This window comes from Lactuca virosa, chromosome 3 (assembly GCF_052849685.1).
Source record: "Lactuca virosa cultivar CGN04683 chromosome 3, Lactuca_virosa_CGN04683_v6, whole genome shotgun sequence".
NCBI lineage: Eukaryota > Viridiplantae > Streptophyta > Magnoliopsida > Asterales > Asteraceae > Lactuca > Lactuca virosa.
The window spans coordinates 53,175,422-53,192,973 of NC_136428.1; the positions used below are offsets into that span (position 1 = coordinate 53,175,422).

At 35.6% G+C, this 17,552-nt stretch overlaps 4 protein-coding genes across 6 annotated transcripts; 3 read left to right on the plus strand and 1 right to left on the minus strand.

Moving 5' to 3' along the window:
* Nucleotides 1-1,706: 1,706 nt before the first annotated feature.
* Nucleotides 1,707-3,631, minus strand: LOC145162315 (CASP-like protein 1E2). The gene is made up of 2 exons (XM_079081495.1): nt 3,125-3,631; nt 1,707-2,195 (listed from the first exon to the last, which is right to left on the minus strand). The coding sequence occupies exons 1-2, from the start codon at nt 3,361-3,363 to the stop codon at nt 1,859-1,861; spliced, it is 576 nt and encodes a 191-aa protein (XP_078937621.1). The 5' UTR covers nt 3,364-3,631; the 3' UTR covers nt 1,707-1,858.
* A 231-nt stretch (nt 3,632-3,862) lies between these two features.
* LOC145165687 (uncharacterized) lies at nt 3,863-11,007 on the plus strand. Of its 3 annotated transcripts, none has more exons than XM_079084485.1 (11): nt 3,863-3,954; nt 8,579-8,654; nt 8,820-8,891; nt 8,974-9,235; nt 9,319-9,403; nt 9,470-9,603; nt 9,724-9,778; nt 9,948-10,035; nt 10,127-10,281; nt 10,380-10,756; nt 10,839-11,007. In XM_079084485.1, the coding sequence occupies exons 2-11, from the start codon at nt 8,592-8,594 to the stop codon at nt 10,880-10,882; spliced, it is 1,335 nt and encodes a 444-aa protein (XP_078940611.1). In that variant the 5' UTR covers nt 3,863-3,954; nt 8,579-8,591; the 3' UTR covers nt 10,883-11,007. The 3 variants fall into 3 exon arrangements, with proteins under 3 accessions (XP_078940611.1, XP_078940612.1, XP_078940609.1); XM_079084483.1 differs by lacking the exon at nt 3,863-3,954 and adding an exon at nt 8,301-8,443; XM_079084486.1 differs by lacking the exon at nt 8,579-8,654 and having other exon boundaries at nt 3,923-3,954.
* On the plus strand, nt 3,961-8,213 carry LOC145165686 (uncharacterized). Its single transcript, XM_079084482.1, has 2 exons — nt 3,961-5,401; nt 5,533-8,213. Exons 1-2 carry the CDS (start codon nt 5,275-5,277, stop codon nt 8,211-8,213), a joined length of 2,808 nt encoding a protein of 935 aa, XP_078940608.1. The 5' UTR covers nt 3,961-5,274.
* On the plus strand, nt 3,986-5,172 carry LOC145163514 (uncharacterized). Its single transcript, XM_079082354.1, has 2 exons — nt 3,986-4,333; nt 4,378-5,172. The coding sequence occupies exons 1-2, from the start codon at nt 3,986-3,988 to the stop codon at nt 5,170-5,172; spliced, it is 1,143 nt and encodes a 380-aa protein (XP_078938480.1).
* Nucleotides 11,008-17,552: the final 6,545 nt, after the last annotated feature.

Consider the following 17,552-nt stretch of genomic DNA (forward strand, 5'->3'; position numbering starts at 1 on the left):
CTTCCTCTCCGACGGACTTGTGCTGACTTTTGTTTGTTCGTTGTCTCTCTTCTCCAACATCTTCTCATCACCGGATTTGTGGTTGTATGTCTCTTTTTCTCGCTAATCTCTTTAACTTTCTCTTTCTAGTAGAATGTGAAATAGTAGAATGTGAAATGGGTATCGGAATTTGAAAAACTAAAGCATTGTTAAAATAGTAAAAGCCTAACAAATAGTAAAAGCCTGCAACAATGCTTTATTACTTTTGTACTGTTTGTCAATTTATGAATTGCTAATTTGTTGTACAAATGATTCGTACATAAATCTTACCAAAATGTATAAAGAAACTAAATATAACTTTGTTTTTATATGTATATGTTATTTGTTAATTTCTATTTATTTATTTATTCATTTATTTATTTATTTTTAGTTAATTTTGTATTTTCGTTAAATTAAAATATTTTTTATAAACAGTTTTCTGTAAAATCAAAATAATTAGTTGTTTGAAGCTTGAACAAATTGAATTTGTTTGTATGTTTTTGTATTGAAGTTTTAGTTCCGGCCCCCTAGTTTTAATGGTTGTGTTCCGCCCCTGTTTCTTGGGTTGACTGGTTAAAAAAACCAGTCAACGTCTTTTCTATGTAATTTTCAACTTTTTCTTGCTCAAGTGTCTTGCTAGAGTTGCTTTTTTTCTAATGTCATGTCGCTGTTAAATAAAAAACTTGGAAGACGGAGTTATATTCGGCCGATTGGTTTTCTTCTTTGCTTTTCCGGCCCATAGTAAAACTCATTGATGATAAAGGGGCTATAAAAATGTTTCGAACCGTGATTGAGCTAATCACCATGTCTAGTCTATTTGCAAGTACATTGGAGATCATTATTGAAATTGATTTTTCAACCTTGTACATCCTATAAGGTCGACCGAGAAGTAATCCTAGAGAGATAGAGGGCCATTTATTTATGGAATAAGTGTGATAAAAGAGGAGTTACAACCTTTATTAATAGTACCCGAAGAGTATAATTCCTCACAAAATTGGATTCCAAGATGCACCAATAAGTTTTTATAAATTTGAAAGTAACTTTGTCTGGTTTGGGCACCTTTTCATTTCAGTAATTCCAAACAACTGTTTTAATTTCTTTAGGAAAGAATGTAGTATTAAGAAAAAAAAATGTAAGTTGGCGACAAGGAGTTGAATCCGTTATAGATAAGACTTGGTCTCAAATTGTTGGATCGGAGAATTTGTTTTTGAGAAAAAAGAGAAACTCTCATCTTTAATGGAGGATGGACCCGCAATTCATATCGCTGATAGAAAGCCCATTAATTATATAGTTAGAGTTATTGTGTTTATGATCTCTTCAAAGAAACTAGAATTCTCAATCAAACACCCCCAATTTAACTCTCTTTTTGTTTTAAGGACGCATCATTTGGCCGTTCCAATTCTAATAATGTTTTCCTCCAACTTGATCTGTTTTGTATCTCATCAATAGATGAGAAATGTCTTGATTCGAACCAACCTCTTGCAATTCACTTTCACTTAATACATATTGGAATCAAATCTAAACAAAGAATCGAAATATGAATTTTGGTATTGTGTGACAAAGTAAGATCCAAAATTTTGTTTTTGTTAAAAAAAGATCAATTTCACAAACCCAAAAACCAAATTGATGGAGACACCAAGTTATATAACGGTTATAGTTGAAAATCACACAAAAAATAATAACACATGTAAAATAAATGAAAATTGTATTAATCAAAACGTCTGAACTACTACACTCATAACATATCTAGATCGACATACATCAATATTGGAAAGACAAACAAGGCAAATGATTTATAAGTCGTTAACGTCGAGTAACCAACATTGAATACTTGGTCTCCTTAAAACTTCTTGTAGACATTGATAGTGGCTAACACAACGAGTAGAAGATAGCATATGGAGCCATTGAAAGACAAGATCATTGCAGCAGCAGTCTGGTGACAAAATTTATCGAACACATTACACACTTTTCCCCATTGTAGGTGTGAGTTGCCTTTGAGGCCAATAAGACCAACAGCACCCGCTGCACCCATTGCCGAGAAGAGAAGTGCCACCATTACTATATCTAAAATGGTTACAATCAAGGTTACGTTCTTCTTTCCACCCCTAGCTGCTAATGTAACCACCAAAGACATCGTTGCATAAAAGCATGCTATTGCATTTGCGATCACAAGGTATCTACCATACCAAGAAAAAAATCTTATTAAATGAACTGATTATCTTGCTATTAATGTTATTAAATATAAATATAAGCTAGATCCATTCCAATAGCCAAGAAAACTGTTAAATCATATTTCATATATATGTTTCTTTATTTTAAAAGCGTGTGTGTGATTGCTTTTTATGGAATTTAAATATGTAAAGTAGGTGGGAGTCATAAGTCATGTTTGTGGGAAATTGAATTTGGAAATCTTATAAGTCAACATAATTGATGAACCACAACAACAAGATAATATATATTTTGCTATCTTGAATTTAATGTATCATATATATGTTTCTGTTTATTAATAGAAGTTGTTATGCCGATCAAAATAATTTAATGAAAACATAAAAATTAAGATGGTTGCCGTGATCCTTAGTGTCCCATCAACTTGTCTCGTGATCTATGTAAAAACAAATATATTAAAATAAAAGTTAAAGATATATGTTTCAAATCAATGCATAATTTTACTAACACCAAATCTTGAACTAATATGTTTAAATATTTATTTAGATACGAGGTTGATCGAAGAATATTGATAATATTTTGTTTAAGCCAAAGATTTAAAGAGTAATAAGAATATTTCGTTTAATTTTATTCTAATTGATTTTTTCATACAAGCATCCTAGTCATATTTATTGATCTGGCAGACAAATTTTAAATCACACTAATTCTACAATTATGAGTTTACTCTATAAATTGTTGTTGAAAATTTCAGTTAGATAATTTAATTAATGATAAAAAATGAAATGATATATTATACATAACTACGAGGATACGAATATATGATTAATATTAATAAATATTTGAATATACAAATATATTTGTTTTAAATCATTAATTATAATCGTTCTACTTTACCCGCGTAAACCATGAACATGAAAGGTAGGAGAGAATGAATACATACACAAAGGCAGACATGTAAAGCCACTTAGCGGTGACCGGCAAGTTGACCGGCGGCAGGGAGGGGACGATCTTTACGGATACGGTTGTTGACTGGTTATTCGCTCCGAGAACGACAGCTGCCGCCAGAGTTAGCACCAATGCTAAAAATCTCACAAACAAATCACTTCGCTTCACCTTCCCTTTTCCTGCAGATCGTATACCCACCTCACCGTTGATCCCCTCCTTGTACTGCATATCCATATCTGTAAAAATTGGAGTTCTGACGAATGAATTGATAAGAGTGGAAGTGAAGAACTGAGTAACTGGAGGTCCAGCGATACATGCATTTATAGGGATACGGGCCTCATCCCAAGACAAAATACAAGTCCTTTCTATATCCGTTTGTCTAAAATAAAGAGTGTGCGTATGTGTGTGTGTGTTGGAAGGGGGCTAGAGACATATACGAGTATAAAACTTTAATGAAAATAGGTGATATAATCATTCTTGATTTTGGTTTTGGTGCTTGTCATTCACACGACCATCTCCCTCTTTTAATCTTCTAGAAATGTGCGAACTCTTTTTTTTTTCTTTTATATTCCACATTCGTCTTAATTATATATACATAAAAGCTTAAACACTTCGGCTACAGTATACTTTCTTCTTTTTCTTAATCACACACTAAAGTTTTCCCTCTTTCTTTTTGGGACACGGATTTTCCATTTGCCTTCTTTTATGTATACCTGTCCGTTATTTTCTTCTTCTTATCCTTAATTTCGCCGACTAACTTCTCTGTTGTCTCCTTCCTCTTTCGTTGCTGGGTTGCTGTTTTCTCTAACGCATTTCCTTCATTAGGTATGCTTTCTCATCCTCCGTATCTAATCTGATGTCTGCACGTTCGACTTCAAAACGTGGTTTCTCTCCTCATTTAGCTGCAATTTTGTGTTCTTCTATTGTTAACGATGCTCTGCTTTTACCGTCTTACGAAGACGCCGGTGATTGCACTTATATTTGTAAATATTGTGGCGCTTTTTTTTGGTTTGAGGAAAGGGTTCTTTATCTGTCACGGCCGGACTTCCCTGCCTATACACGTTGTTGTAAGTCTGGTTCCGTTGTCTTGCCATATCCGCTCCCGCCTCCTGAATTGTTGCTGGCTCTGTATGATTTTCGTCCTTTTATTAAGAACATTAGGGCTTATAATAGTATGTTTAGTATGACGTCTTTCGGAGGTAGGGTAATGAGACAGTTAATAGGACTGATGGTCCGTATGTATTCAAGGTTTCGGGTCAGGTGTGTCACTGGATTGGCGCTTTTGATGTCGTAGATGAAAAAGGACCAAAGTTCTTGCAGCTGTATATTGTTGATACAGAGCATGAATTGGATAACAGGCTGTCTGCTTTTCGAACTGCCTGTTTAGATCTTACTATAGTTCAGTCTCTTATGGATATTTTTACACTTCATAATGAATATGTTAGAACTTTTAAATGTGCAAAAGATATAGCTGCTGAAAGGGAGCTGCCTGAATATGCGGTTCGTCTTTTTAATGATGTTCCTAATCGTCTGTATGACCCTCCCGCCCCAGGTAGTTTAGGTTGTATTGTGGTTGGAGAGGATGCAGTTGGTGGTACGTATGACATAGTTGTCTATTCAAAAAGTGGACCTCCACGTAGGGTTAGCAAACTTCATCCTAGCTACATGCCATTGCAGTACCCTGTTTTATTTCCTTATGGTGAGGACGGGTGGTCTCCAAGGTTGAAGCTTTTGAATGACGTTGGTTCGAAAGCTAGGAATCTTACGATTAATATGTACTACAGTTACCATATACATGCAAGGAATGCTGTATACTCTCTTGTACTAAATTCATGTAGATTGTTCCAGCAATACTTAGTTGACGCGTATGCTTGTATCGGGCTTTCGCGTCTTGAATTTTATGAACAAAATCAAGATCACCTAAGATCAGCGCATGTTAGTGGTATTTATGATGCTATATCACGGGGTGATACTGAGACTAGAGGTATTGGGAAGCGAGTTATTTTACCACCATCTTTTGTTGGCGGTCCAAGGTATATGTAGAGCCACTATCAGGACGCTCTTTCTATCTGCAGGGAATATGGGAATCCGCAATACTTTATAACTTTTACGTGTAATGTTGGATGGCCAGAAATTAGAAGATACATGGCTATGTATCAGCAGGTTGATGTGTCAAGCAGGGCTGACATAATCTCACGTGTGTTTCATATGAAAGTCAATGCGCTTATTGCATACTTGAAATCCGACAAGACATTCAGCCCTGTCTCAGCACGTAATTTCCTTTCCCTGAAAAAATTTATTATTACCAACTGTACCTCTATTTTCCCTTATTCATAATTTCCTTTTCTTATACTGTATACACTTACATTTTCCCTGTTTGCTATCTTTATTTTTTTTTTACAGATCTATATACTATTGAGTTCCAAAAAAGAGGGCTGCCACATTGTCATGCACTGATATGGATAGCAGATTCCCATAAGATAAAGGAAGCAGCTGCAATTGACAGTTACATTACCGCTGAATTACCGGATCCTGTTTCGGAGCCATTACTATATGAAACAGTTACAAGATGCCTTATACATGGGCCATGTGGATTGCTGAATAGTAGATCCCCATGTATGAAGGATGGTAAGTGTAAGAAAAGATTCCCAAAAAAATTTCGATCTGATACGGTTTTTGATAAGGATGGTTATGCTCATTATAAAAGAAATTCCACTGCTGTTCATAGGTTAGAAACAGGTGTAGAAATTGACAATAGGTTCGTTGTCCCTTATAACAAGAGATTGTGTTGTCGTTTTAATGCACATATCAATGTTGAATATTGCGGGTGGAATATGATGATTAAATATTTGTTCAAATATGTGTCAAAGGGAATGGAGCGTGTTAAGTTTGTTGTTCACAGAGATCCTTGTGCTTCTGAACCTTCGACCTCAGCGGAACCTACTGTAGTTGATGAGATTAAGAACTACATTGATGGCCGTTTTCTTTGTCCTCATGAGGCAGCTTGGCGTATACTTGATTTTCCTATTCATGACCGAGACCCGCCTGTTGTAATACTACCTGTACATTTGCCAAATATGCAGGCTGTTTTTTTTAAAGAAAACACTTTTATTCAACAGGTAGTTGAAAATCCCAGTTTTGGTTGCAGTTTGTTGTTAGGTTGGTTTGATAACAATAAGTGGGATTCAAGTGGTCATGATCTTACGTATACTTCATATCCTACCAAATATTGGTGGGACAAACAGGCTAAAGGTTGGAAAAGAAGGAAACGAACTACTTCCCATGCGTTAGGTAGAATTATCTTTGTTCACCCCTCTGCTGGAGAGTTATTTTACTTAAGAATGTTGCTTTGTCATCAAAAAGGGTGCAAGTCTTATGAAGATGTACGTACTGTTTCTAACACTGTGTACCCTGATTTTCGTAGTGCCTGTGATTCGTTAGGTTTAATAGGGGAAGATAAAGAGTGGATGGATGCTTTTACTGAGGCTTCCGAATGGGCTACGTCCTCTCAACTGCGGTCTTTATTTTGTTATCTGCTCCTTTTGTGTGAAGTTAATGATCCTATGTCTCTGTGGCTTTTTGGATGGAAGAAGATGAGCGACGATTTGGTACGGAACATTAGGATGTCAGACCCAAGTGTTGATGTAAGTATAAGTGATTTTCAAATACAGCAACTGGTTTTATATGAATTGGACCATCTCTTTAAATCCTCTACACCCTCAAAATCTATTGTTGACTTCCATTTGCCCAAACCAACAGAGGAGACAATTACTATGTTAAGAAACCGCCTTTTTTTAGAAGAAATGACCTATGATAAAGACAGTTTGACAGTTACTCACCAAGAGATGCTGTCACGTTTAAATGATGAACAACGTCACATCTATGATGCTGTTGAGTCTGCAGAAGCTACAAACACGCAGCTGCTGATGTTCGTTTACGGACATGGAGGAACTGGAAAAACTTTCCTATGGACCACGATACTTGCTCATTTCCGTTCAAGAGGGAAGATAGCCCTTGCTGTTGCTGATTCCGGTATAGCATCTCTTCTCCTTCCATCAGGAAGGACAGCTCATTCGAGGTTCAAAATCCCGATTGACTTTACTCATAATGTTGCTTGCAACATAGCAAAGAAGACAATGCTTGCTGAGTTGTTGAAACTGACGTCCGTCATCGTATGGGATGAAGCGCCCATGAGTGACAGGCATTGTTTCGAGTGTTTGGACCGCTCTTTGAGAGATATACTCGAATGTGAAAGTAAACCCTTTGGTGGCATGTCGATGTTATTAGGAGGAGATTTTCGGCAAACTTTACCTGTCTCACCAAGAAGCACATCATCTGAAATTATCTCCCTTACACTACCCAACTCATACTTATGGCCATATTTCAACTTGTATAGACTAACAGATAACATGCGACTTCGAAACTTGTCCGCTTCATCTGACACACAATTAAGCGTGTCACAGTTCGCATCTTGGCTACTCCAAATTGGAGATGGTGTAATTGGTGAAATTGACGCATATGATAACACGAATACCAGATGGATTGAAATTCCTGCACAACTTATTATACCTCCAACAGAAGGCGCATTAACCAGTCTTATAGACTTCGTTTACGGAGATGGTATTCTGGAAATACCTTCTGCATTGGTTCTGTCAGGTAGAGCAATAGTTTGTCCGAAAAACGAAACAATCCAAAAAATAAACGATATTGTTGTACAGAAAAGCCCTGGTATTTCTAAGATGTATGAAAGTGTTGATACTATCGAATTCATTGGTAACCAAAACACAGAGTTTAATGATTTTTATCCATTAGAATATCTTAATGCGTTGAACTTCCCTTCCATACCTGTGCATTCGCTGTTATTGAAGATCAACACTCCTGTTATGTTGATTCGGAACATAAACCAGAAAGAAGGTTTATGTAATGGTACGCGATTGATGGTTTCACAGCTACTATCAAATGTGATTCAGGCAACAATTATTACTGGGACTTTCATTGGTAAAAAAATTTCCTCCCCCGTATTACATTTATTCATAAAGCCCCAGACATACCTTTTACCTTTCTTAGGAAACAATTCCCGTTAAAGGTCTGCTATGCTATGACTATTAATAAAAGCCAAGGCCAATCTTTAAAGAAAATTGGAATTTATCTGCCACAGCCAGTTTTCACACATGGGCAGCTTTATGTTGCCTTATCTCGCGCTACATCTCCAGATTCAGTCAAAATACTTATACATTCTGATGACAACACTACAAATAACAAAACCAAAAACGTTGTTTTCAGAGAGTTTCTGCAGAAAGTTAATGACTCAGAGGTCAAATACATATTTATCATTTACTATTATATACAGCATGCTAATCTATGTATCTTTGTTGTCTTTACTTTACCAACTCATAAAACATGCTCTATATTATCATATTTCCAAATAACAATGCTATTGTTTCTTTAGTATCACACAAGAGATGTCTGAAATAACAACAACAATCTCAGAACTGCATTATGGCTGTCCGGGAACAGCAGTACAGGTATATGAATACATCTACTTTGATAACAGCTTTATATTCAGTTTTTCTGTGAAAAAAAAGTTTTTTAATTGACGCTTTAAATTGGTAGAAATTAATAACAACTTCATGTTAGGAACAGACATTTTTTAAAAACCAATAAAATGCTTATGTTCTAAATCACTATAGGTCCGAATCTTGCGTATGTGGACACCACAGATTAGAAATCAAGAGACATGGTTCTTGGCTGTTGACAAAAATGTAACTTCTTTGTTTCCATCTTAACCCTTTCTTCTAATATATACACACATTAACCGCATATATATTGTCGTTTTTATACAAGGGTGATGCCATTCAGATCCTCGGACAACGAAAAGATCAGGGTTTTCTACAGTCCGTGCTCATTCCTTCTAGATGCTACACAATTGAGAACTATGGATGTGGAGTTCCGGATCGTTATCAAAAGTGGGTAAATAATGATACTTACATGGCTGTTGGAACAGCATCCTCTATTACACCTCTTCCAGACACTGTCATTATTCCTAGACATTGGTTTCATATGATTACCAAAAAACAGATACCAGATTACAAAGATCAACATGCAGGTGTTAACATGTATACACGTTAAACATGTATCAGAGAAAAGAATTTACATATATAATTAACAATTACATTCATTTGGTTACAGATTTTGTTGGGATCTTCAGCAAGCTTATCAACTGCACAAAAAAAGACACCGAACCATACCTGTTGCTGATACTAAAAAATGAATAGTAAGTAATTCCTTTATCATATTATTCTGCTACATTACTAAGATGCGTCACACCTATAAACATCAGTGGTGAAGATATTGCAATAAGTTTATGGAAAGAATGCACCAGTACACCTTCAAAATTCAATCGGATTGCTCTTGAAAATACTCCTTCTCCTGTTATAGTCGTCGGAACAAGCGTAAAGATCTCAACTTATGCAGGTAAGTACTTATGAAAAAAATACGATGTCAATCATTTTAAAAAAATTAATTTAAGATGAATTTCTTCCATATTACCTTTGATACTAAATTTACAGGAGCACTGCGTCTTGGGACAAGTAGTCAGTCATATATACATCAATCCACCAATACCAGAGATAACACCATTAACAGACAGGTTTGATAATAAATGTAGATTGACTTAATACATTACATTATACATGCCACTCATTTATACATCAGCTCACCAATCCCACAAATAACACTTTATGGACAGATTTTATAATAAATGTTGATTAATAAACTACATTACATTGTACGTAACATTTTCTTTTATTGTGTTGCAGCTATAATACATTGCCTCAGTCACCACTTTTCCTGGATCCTCCAATACCATTATCAGAGATAGCCAACAAAACTCATTCTGATCTTTCGGTATGTTATGGCTTCATCTACGTATCTGTACAGCAAAATGAATTCATAAAGATATTCTTTTGCAAATTACAAAACTATCTGTCTTATATAGGACAAAACTCTTATGACAAAGGCTGCCATAATTGAATATGTCTTCTCGGACTGTTGGTATCATGTTCAATGTCCAAAATGTAAAATTACAACTTTTAGACAGGGGAAGAACTGGTTCTGTCCATCAGACGGCATACTTGACTCTCCATCCAGCACGTAAGTGTCACTCTATAATAAACATTTATTACAAAAAATAATTTTAAAAAAATTAAAACTTTGATGGTTGCCACTTACTTATTTTGACACACATACAGGTTCAAACTTAACGCAATCATTAAAGATGAAACTCATTCCATATCTGATAACGCATCACAGGACCTATTTGGCACAACATCAGATAAGCTGATATCAGAAAACAACATAAACGACAGAAAAGAACTACCACAGATTGCTATCTGCTTACAAGGAATTCCTAAAAAAATGATAGTTCGGATGACCAATACATCGACGGAGAATAACATTCGATTCATTGTTACAAATATTGAAAAACCACCTTCTGAGATACCATCTTCCATAACAACACCAGCTCCTGATCATCCGACTTCTTCCCAAACTACTGACAAGGAGAGTAGTTCCATCCGCCAACAAACGAAGCTAAATGTTAGAAGATCACTTCCGTTTGAAATTCCAGGTAAACTTGAAAATATAGTATACACATATATATAATATATACACATTACCAAACCACTGACTATAATTTGTTATAAATACAGACACAGCTGCTACAAAACGGAAAGCTGCGCGTAAAACAGATTAGAAGTGACTTCTAATATGTCGCAGGATCTTAAAAACCGATTTCCCTTTTGATGTTGTACATAAAAAAACCAACACTCAACTACCTTTTTAAAAAATAATACATACTATCCGTGGTTATACCCTCAACTGATTATCATGATGTTTGCAAATACAATTAGTCAACATAGAAAATGAAATAAATGTTTTTTTTTAATATACGTTTTTTAAATAAATGGCCACAGGCGAATGGCTTCTTAAAAACTTAAATATAGTTTTTACAACTACAGCCTCCCATGCTAAGGATAGTTGATTTTATCATGCATGTTAAAAAATTTAATTGTCGTCACAGATTCTCTCCGTTCGGTCTTTCCAATGTATTTTTAATCCTGTACAATGTATTATAAATAATTAGATTTTTTTTTTTTTTTTTTTTTACATCTAACACAAAACCAAAAAGATATTTACAGCTAATATCACCTAATAATCATCTCTTTTCACAAAATACAAAATGGAAGAATTTTTTTTTAATAACATACATTTTTTAATAAAACGCCACAGGTGACTTCTTAAAAAATAATATATACTATTTGCAATGACACCCTCCACTACTATTTATGTTAAAGTTAATAAACTTCATATGCGTATTTTTATATCTTATATTAAATTATATATAGTACGTATCAACAGTTTTGATATAAGTTGTTAATTAAACTTAATAACTTATCTATACTTTTGGTTTTATGTATTAGTAAACCATCATATATTTACTATAATTTACAGATATTTGACAACGTCCGACTCTACTATTATCTTATCAACTAGAGGCTATCATAGCCTGGACAACTAAGAAATACAACCACACGCCACATCACATCGAAAATAAATTCATACACCTTGACTACACAGACCTATGAAAAGGATAAACTTACACATGGACATCTAAAAATTACATATAAAATTACTGCCAAAGCTCTACTATATAATGTACATAAAAATACATCTTTAAAAATAAACCATAACGACATCACATACCATACACCTGCGATAAACAATATGAGGGACGCAGACTTCAACAAAATTCTCGCCGTTATGATAGATTTCCTTAGAGAGATCGGCGATCTTCTTGAAGCAACTCAGTCAACCAGGACCGGTCCTAAAAAATGAAATATTCTTAAAGGCCCAGGACGAACAAGAAAAAAAAGGCCCTTATCTTTATTATAATTTTGTATTTTTAAATAAAAATATATAATGAAAAAAATTGGACCCTGTGCAGCTGCCCACTTTGCCCCTCCTCTAAGCCCCCCATGCAGTCAACGTTAGAAGAAAGTTTTACTGTCGAGAAAAACATCCAGCTGTACATCACAAACAACGCAGCAGACCCCGATGTCCAGACGTTAAGTGACCTCTTTCAAAAGGCAGCAGTTGACGACCAATCCATAAGTGACAATATTTCGCTTACACTGGGATCCATTCACAAAAGGATTGGTAAATACAAACGCAAGATGAAGGAGACGTCGAACGTCTAAATTATCGCAGGCTATCTAAGTAGGAAGCACTTGTACTATCAGTATATGATAGTTTTAACATCTGTAATTAAATAAAATAAACGTCATATGTAACAAATATCATGTATGAAATAATATAATCATGTTTGTTATTATAAAAACTAATATTATTAACAAACAAATACATAAACAAAAGTTTGACAAACAAAGTCCCAGCTAAATTTTCGTTATATAAATTTCTTTCTTACATATTATTTAAAGATTAATAAAAAAATATTTATATAACGCCGGCTATAACTTACATCACCCATCATGATCGTCTGCAAAAGTAATACTTACATTCAATATCCAACAACCATACTAAATTCAAAGACGTCTACTTAGCAATTCCATTTGTTAAACACTCTCACGCCATTACCATCCACATCACAGACATCTCTCAGAATACCAAAAAAATGAAAGCACAAGAGATGGAAACCATTCTCAAGAATCTCATTTCTCACCATGAAGCAGAGATTCTTTCACTAACCAACATGGAGGAAGAGTCCGTTGAACACCTACAGAAAAAAACTCTTGAAAGAAATGGACTCCACGCCATCATACACGAACTACCTGAAGATGAAAGAAATTCTATTTGAAACCAACAACGACACTGCTGCGCTGCTCAAAACCATGCACGAAATGAGAAAGAAACATGAAGACATTATCAAAACATTAAAAACAGAGATCAACCAACTCCTAGAAGATATCCATCCGTATGTCTAATACGTGAACCTCCACAGAAAACATGTTCTGCTAATATATTTTCCTTATGTAATCATCTTTTGCAGCCTCAGTTCCTTTCATGTACTACCATCTCATGAATATTATAATATGTTTTTTTATGTACAGCACACTCAAAAAACCAAATAAAACTAACAACACAGCGCCAAAGGCGCACGAAATTCCCTCTAGTTTGTGATGGAAGCACGTACAACAAATTTGAATTAATAGAAATTATGATCGAAAATAATTAGTAGTTTATAACTAAAAATGTTAGGATTAATAAATTTTTGTATGTATAAGTGATGTGAGATGTAATATTTTTAAATCTATAGTGCTTTTTGCTATTTTGACTTTGTTATCATCATAAAAAGCTTGAAGAATCGGTTTAAGAGACAACCCCCAAATTGATAAAACTTACAATAATTTTTAGTTGGGGTATTCTAACTTAACCAACTCTTTAAGTTTTTACTCAAATGTGTCCATATTGCTTTTTTTTAATATATATTTTAGGACACTAAATTTGTAGGTGACCTATTAAGGCTGAAAGGTTATGTATATCACGATAATGGTTGTGGTTTCCTTCCACCTCAACTTCCATCTCTTTCCACCTCACCATTATCTTCTTCCACACCAATCTCCATACACTTTGTCAAGGAAGTGTATAGTCCCTTTCATTAACATGATTTAATACTAGTATTAAATTAACATATTAAATATCCGTTGGAAGTCGTATGTGAATTATGTGCTTGTTGCCTGAATTATATGTTAAGATATATATTATGCTATGTGCGAACCGGATATGGTTCTATTTTATGTTAGGATAAACAGATAATATTATATAATAATATTAAAAGTAGAATTGTTGAGAGGATAAATGATTAATAATACCTACTACTCTTATGGAATCTATATACACTAAGATATGTTAGTGTCACCCATGAATAGAGTTGGTATTAAAAAGTTGGTTATAGGCAGTGTGATCTAGTCTAGGGATAAACTTAGACTCATGAAAGATACCTAGCTCAATTAAGTTTGATATTAGGTAGTCTTATTAGGAGAATATGTGTAACCTAGGAACGAAGAGTAGAGTTCTGTTCCATGACACTATCACGTGTCAATGTACGGTAGCTCCGTACGGGATGACCAGAAATGGTAGGTCCCGATCAGACAACTATTAGCGGTATGTCTGGTTACCCCACAAAGTAGGTGACACCACTTGATCATTCTAGATGGTCTTGTGAATTACGTTGCTAGTGTGAGCTCATTACTCACAGACATAGATGAATTGGAAAACCATATTCATCAAATACTCTGACAACCCATAAGCCTTTATGACTTACACCAGCAAAGGAAACCCCTATCCATGTTGTCAATCTTAACGATTCATCAAGCGAGATAATTTCTCTCTGATAATCACTGTTTAGGATCTGTGAGGATCGATAGAAATGGATAGTCTAAGATCTGTGAGGATCAGTAGGAATAGATATGTAGGAATGTAAGCCTATATGGTTATTGTATGGTAACGATTGGTTTGTAGGTTTGATGATCATGGAATATTATCATATCAACATCGTGGGATTGAAATCCCTATGTATCTCACCAGGTTTCCCCAACCTGAACCATTCAATTCATATGCATCACATGTATCAAGACTTAGGCCACTTGAACTTGTTTAGGATGCTGAGTGATTAAGAGACAACCTATAATAGTATTCAGGACCATCAGGTCTTTACACTATAACTTATGTATTTGTATTGATTATTACATCCTTAGGTTTTTAACATTTTGGAAACAAACATTTTAATCAAAATGATCTTTTGTACTGGCATTTTCCGCAAATATAAATAAATGATTTTTAAAGCGTAAAGAAAAGTTTAATTGGTTCTGAAAAATTAGAGGATGTCACATGGTTGTAGTGAAAACACATCAGACTCGAACCCAGAGGATAATCTATGCTAAAATGACCAGCCTGGCTGGAACTGAAACATCCCCTTCCTTTCTCACGACAACTCCCCTCATGAGTCCTCCTACACTTGGTACAACGTCCCCGACCCTGATAGCCTCCCAATCACAAATCCTGAGTCTTGGGCCTCTTGGCCTGGCCCATCGCGGTCTGAACCCACTCCGGCCCGCGCTTCGACCTAATTTCTAACTCAATATCCTACTCCCAGGATCTAGCAATCATATCTTCCAATGTCTTGCAGCTCGATAGGCTCATAAACTCCCGAATATCATCCCACAACATATCATGGTTGTCTTCTTCATCTACTCATCTGCAACGTACTGTGAAACCAGGAAAGCCCTATCCCTGAACTTGGCGGTGATCTCCGCCACACTCTCTGTCGTCTGGAGAAGGTCCTGAAACTCCCTCGCTAACTGCTGCACCTCAATAGCTGGTGCAAACTCAACCCTGAAACTAGACACAAAATCATCCCAAGTCATGGCCACCATGGCAACAACTCCTAAAGAGTGTTCGACCTCTTCCCACCAATCACAGGCTCCATCCCTTAGAAGGCAGGATGCAAATCCCACCTTCGATCCCTCCGATCAGAAAGTAGTCCGCTGAACATTTTCCATGTCAGTAATCCACCACCTACTCGTGATAGGGTCTTTCTTCCCAAAGAACTCTGGGGCTCCGCAAGCCTTAAACTCTCGAAAAGAGAGATTTCGTGCCCCAATCTGACCAGACACAATCTTTGCATGGAAAGCTCCAAACCACTCATCCAACAACTCCATATTCCCCTCCTTAATGGTACCAAACACCACAGGATTCGCATCCAAAATACTGCGAGTAATCTCAGACGAAATGAACTCACGAATCCTCTCATTAATCGGCTTAGCACCAGAGCCTGAACCTGAGCTGGAACCAAAACTAAAAGCTCCTCCATGAGTACTCATCACCATACTATAAAGCAACCAACAAACGATCTGAATACTCAATGGATCCTCATTCCACAAGCTTCCTAGAATCTCCGTGACTTTTCTTGATTCGAGTACAGATCATGCGCTTTCAGTAGTATGGGCCCAATACTACCTTCCACACCTATCCATACTTTCCTCAAGAATCATCTCGAGTCCTCTAAGTCACCTTCTCAAACTGGTATTCCAAAACCCGCTAAACAGCACACCATACCCACTAAAGCACTTCCTATGCTCCCCCAGGATCCCAACCTCACCCTACCAGAACTCCCACTAATGTCAACTAACTAATTCATGAATACAATTACATGCAATAAAGCTTAGATAATCCTTCGACTAAAAGAATCAACCCTACAACGGTTGTGTCACACCCCCAAACCAGAATGGCGGAAACATTCGGGGGTGGGTGACTTCACGTAGTATCATAACAGTTGAATATTGTAAAGAAAGTAAACACAACCATCATAAATATAATAAAAACTTATATTGTTGCGTGTAATACATGTTTCAAAAGAATATTACAAATATGATGATTTAAAATGTTTTAATAATAGACGCCTTAGCGTTCCTTCTCCAAAAGCTGATGGTTACCTGTATTACTGATTCCCTGAGAAATACAAGTAGTTTTAAAAAAAGTGTCAACAATTAAGTTGGTGAGTTCATAAGCGTTTTTGTACTGAAATTTGTATGTCCTTTAGTAAAAATAACTGAACGTGTTTTCCAGAAAATCCAATATTTTCTACATATAGTTTGAAAAAGTTCCAAAGGCTGGAATGCAATAGTATCTTTCGTGCTCAAATGGTGAAAGTGTATTTATACTCAAATAATGTATTTACTGAATGCATTCAAGAGTCTCGTAAATCAAACTTATTTTAATACTCCGTGTGAGTTTTATAACCATGCTATTGACCCAGACTGCCTGTAACAACGTTCTTCAGGCGTTGCAGTGTTATGACGTTTGTCACCCCAGACCTGCCGGTCTAACTGTAGCTAATAGTTTAGGTGCGGGATTGTCAATCCCGTATAGATCTATACACAAGTATCACGCTCTCCTTCCAAGAGATTATGGCTTATAATATAGGACTTGAAATGCGTACTTGAGAGTACGTTGAAGCTGAATGTCTCACAACACTTAGTATTAATAGATTTACGAAAAGAAAAGTCTATATTTCTTGTAGATGAAAGTATTTCATTTTACAGTGTTTATGTAAAGATGTAATGAATAACTCGTAAACTATACCCATTATAGTTTTTCGAAAGTGTGTTCCATTTGATGATAAAAACTTGGTGTAATATCAACTTTGCATGTGAAGTGTAACATTGGTATTAATGTTGTTTAACATCCATAAACAAAATCTAGATAAAGTATTTGAAAACATTTCTAACGACGTGTATTTTAAGTGTGAGTTTATCTCGTGTTTCACTTGTATTCCCCCCCCCCCCCCAAAACATGAAAAAGACGTGAAAATGTAGGGGTATGAACTCACCTGGAAAGTGTGGTGA

Bases quoted from the DNA above. Each gene is read 5' to 3' on its own strand.
- LOC145165687 (XM_079084483.1), top strand. From the start codon at position 8,301: ATGGGCAGCTTTATGTTGCCTTATCTCGCGCTACATCTCCAGATTCAG. The intron at 10,036-10,126 runs GTATGTTATGGC...TGTCTTATATAG, and splicing joins AAACTCATTCTGATCTTTCG to GACAAAACTCTTATGACAAA. The intron at 10,282-10,379 runs GTAAGTGTCACT...ACACACATACAG, and splicing joins CTTGACTCTCCATCCAGCAC to GTTCAAACTTAACGCAATCA.
- LOC145162315 (XM_079081495.1), bottom strand. From the start codon at position 3,363: ATGGATATGCAGTACAAGGAGGGGATCAACGGTGAGGTGGGTATACGA. The intron at 2,196-3,124 runs GTATGTATTCAT...TTGGTATGGTAG, and splicing joins CTTTACATGTCTGCCTTTGT to ATACCTTGTGATCGCAAATG.
- LOC145163514 (XM_079082354.1), top strand. From the start codon at position 3,986: ATGTCTGCACGTTCGACTTCAAAACGTGGTTTCTCTCCTCATTTAGCT. The intron at 4,334-4,377 runs GTAATGAGACAG...TATGTATTCAAG, and splicing joins TGACGTCTTTCGGAGGTAGG to GTTTCGGGTCAGGTGTGTCA.
- LOC145165686 (XM_079084482.1), top strand. From the start codon at position 5,275: ATGGCTATGTATCAGCAGGTTGATGTGTCAAGCAGGGCTGACATAATC. The intron at 5,402-5,532 runs GTAATTTCCTTT...TTTTTTTTACAG, and splicing joins ATTCAGCCCTGTCTCAGCAC to ATCTATATACTATTGAGTTC.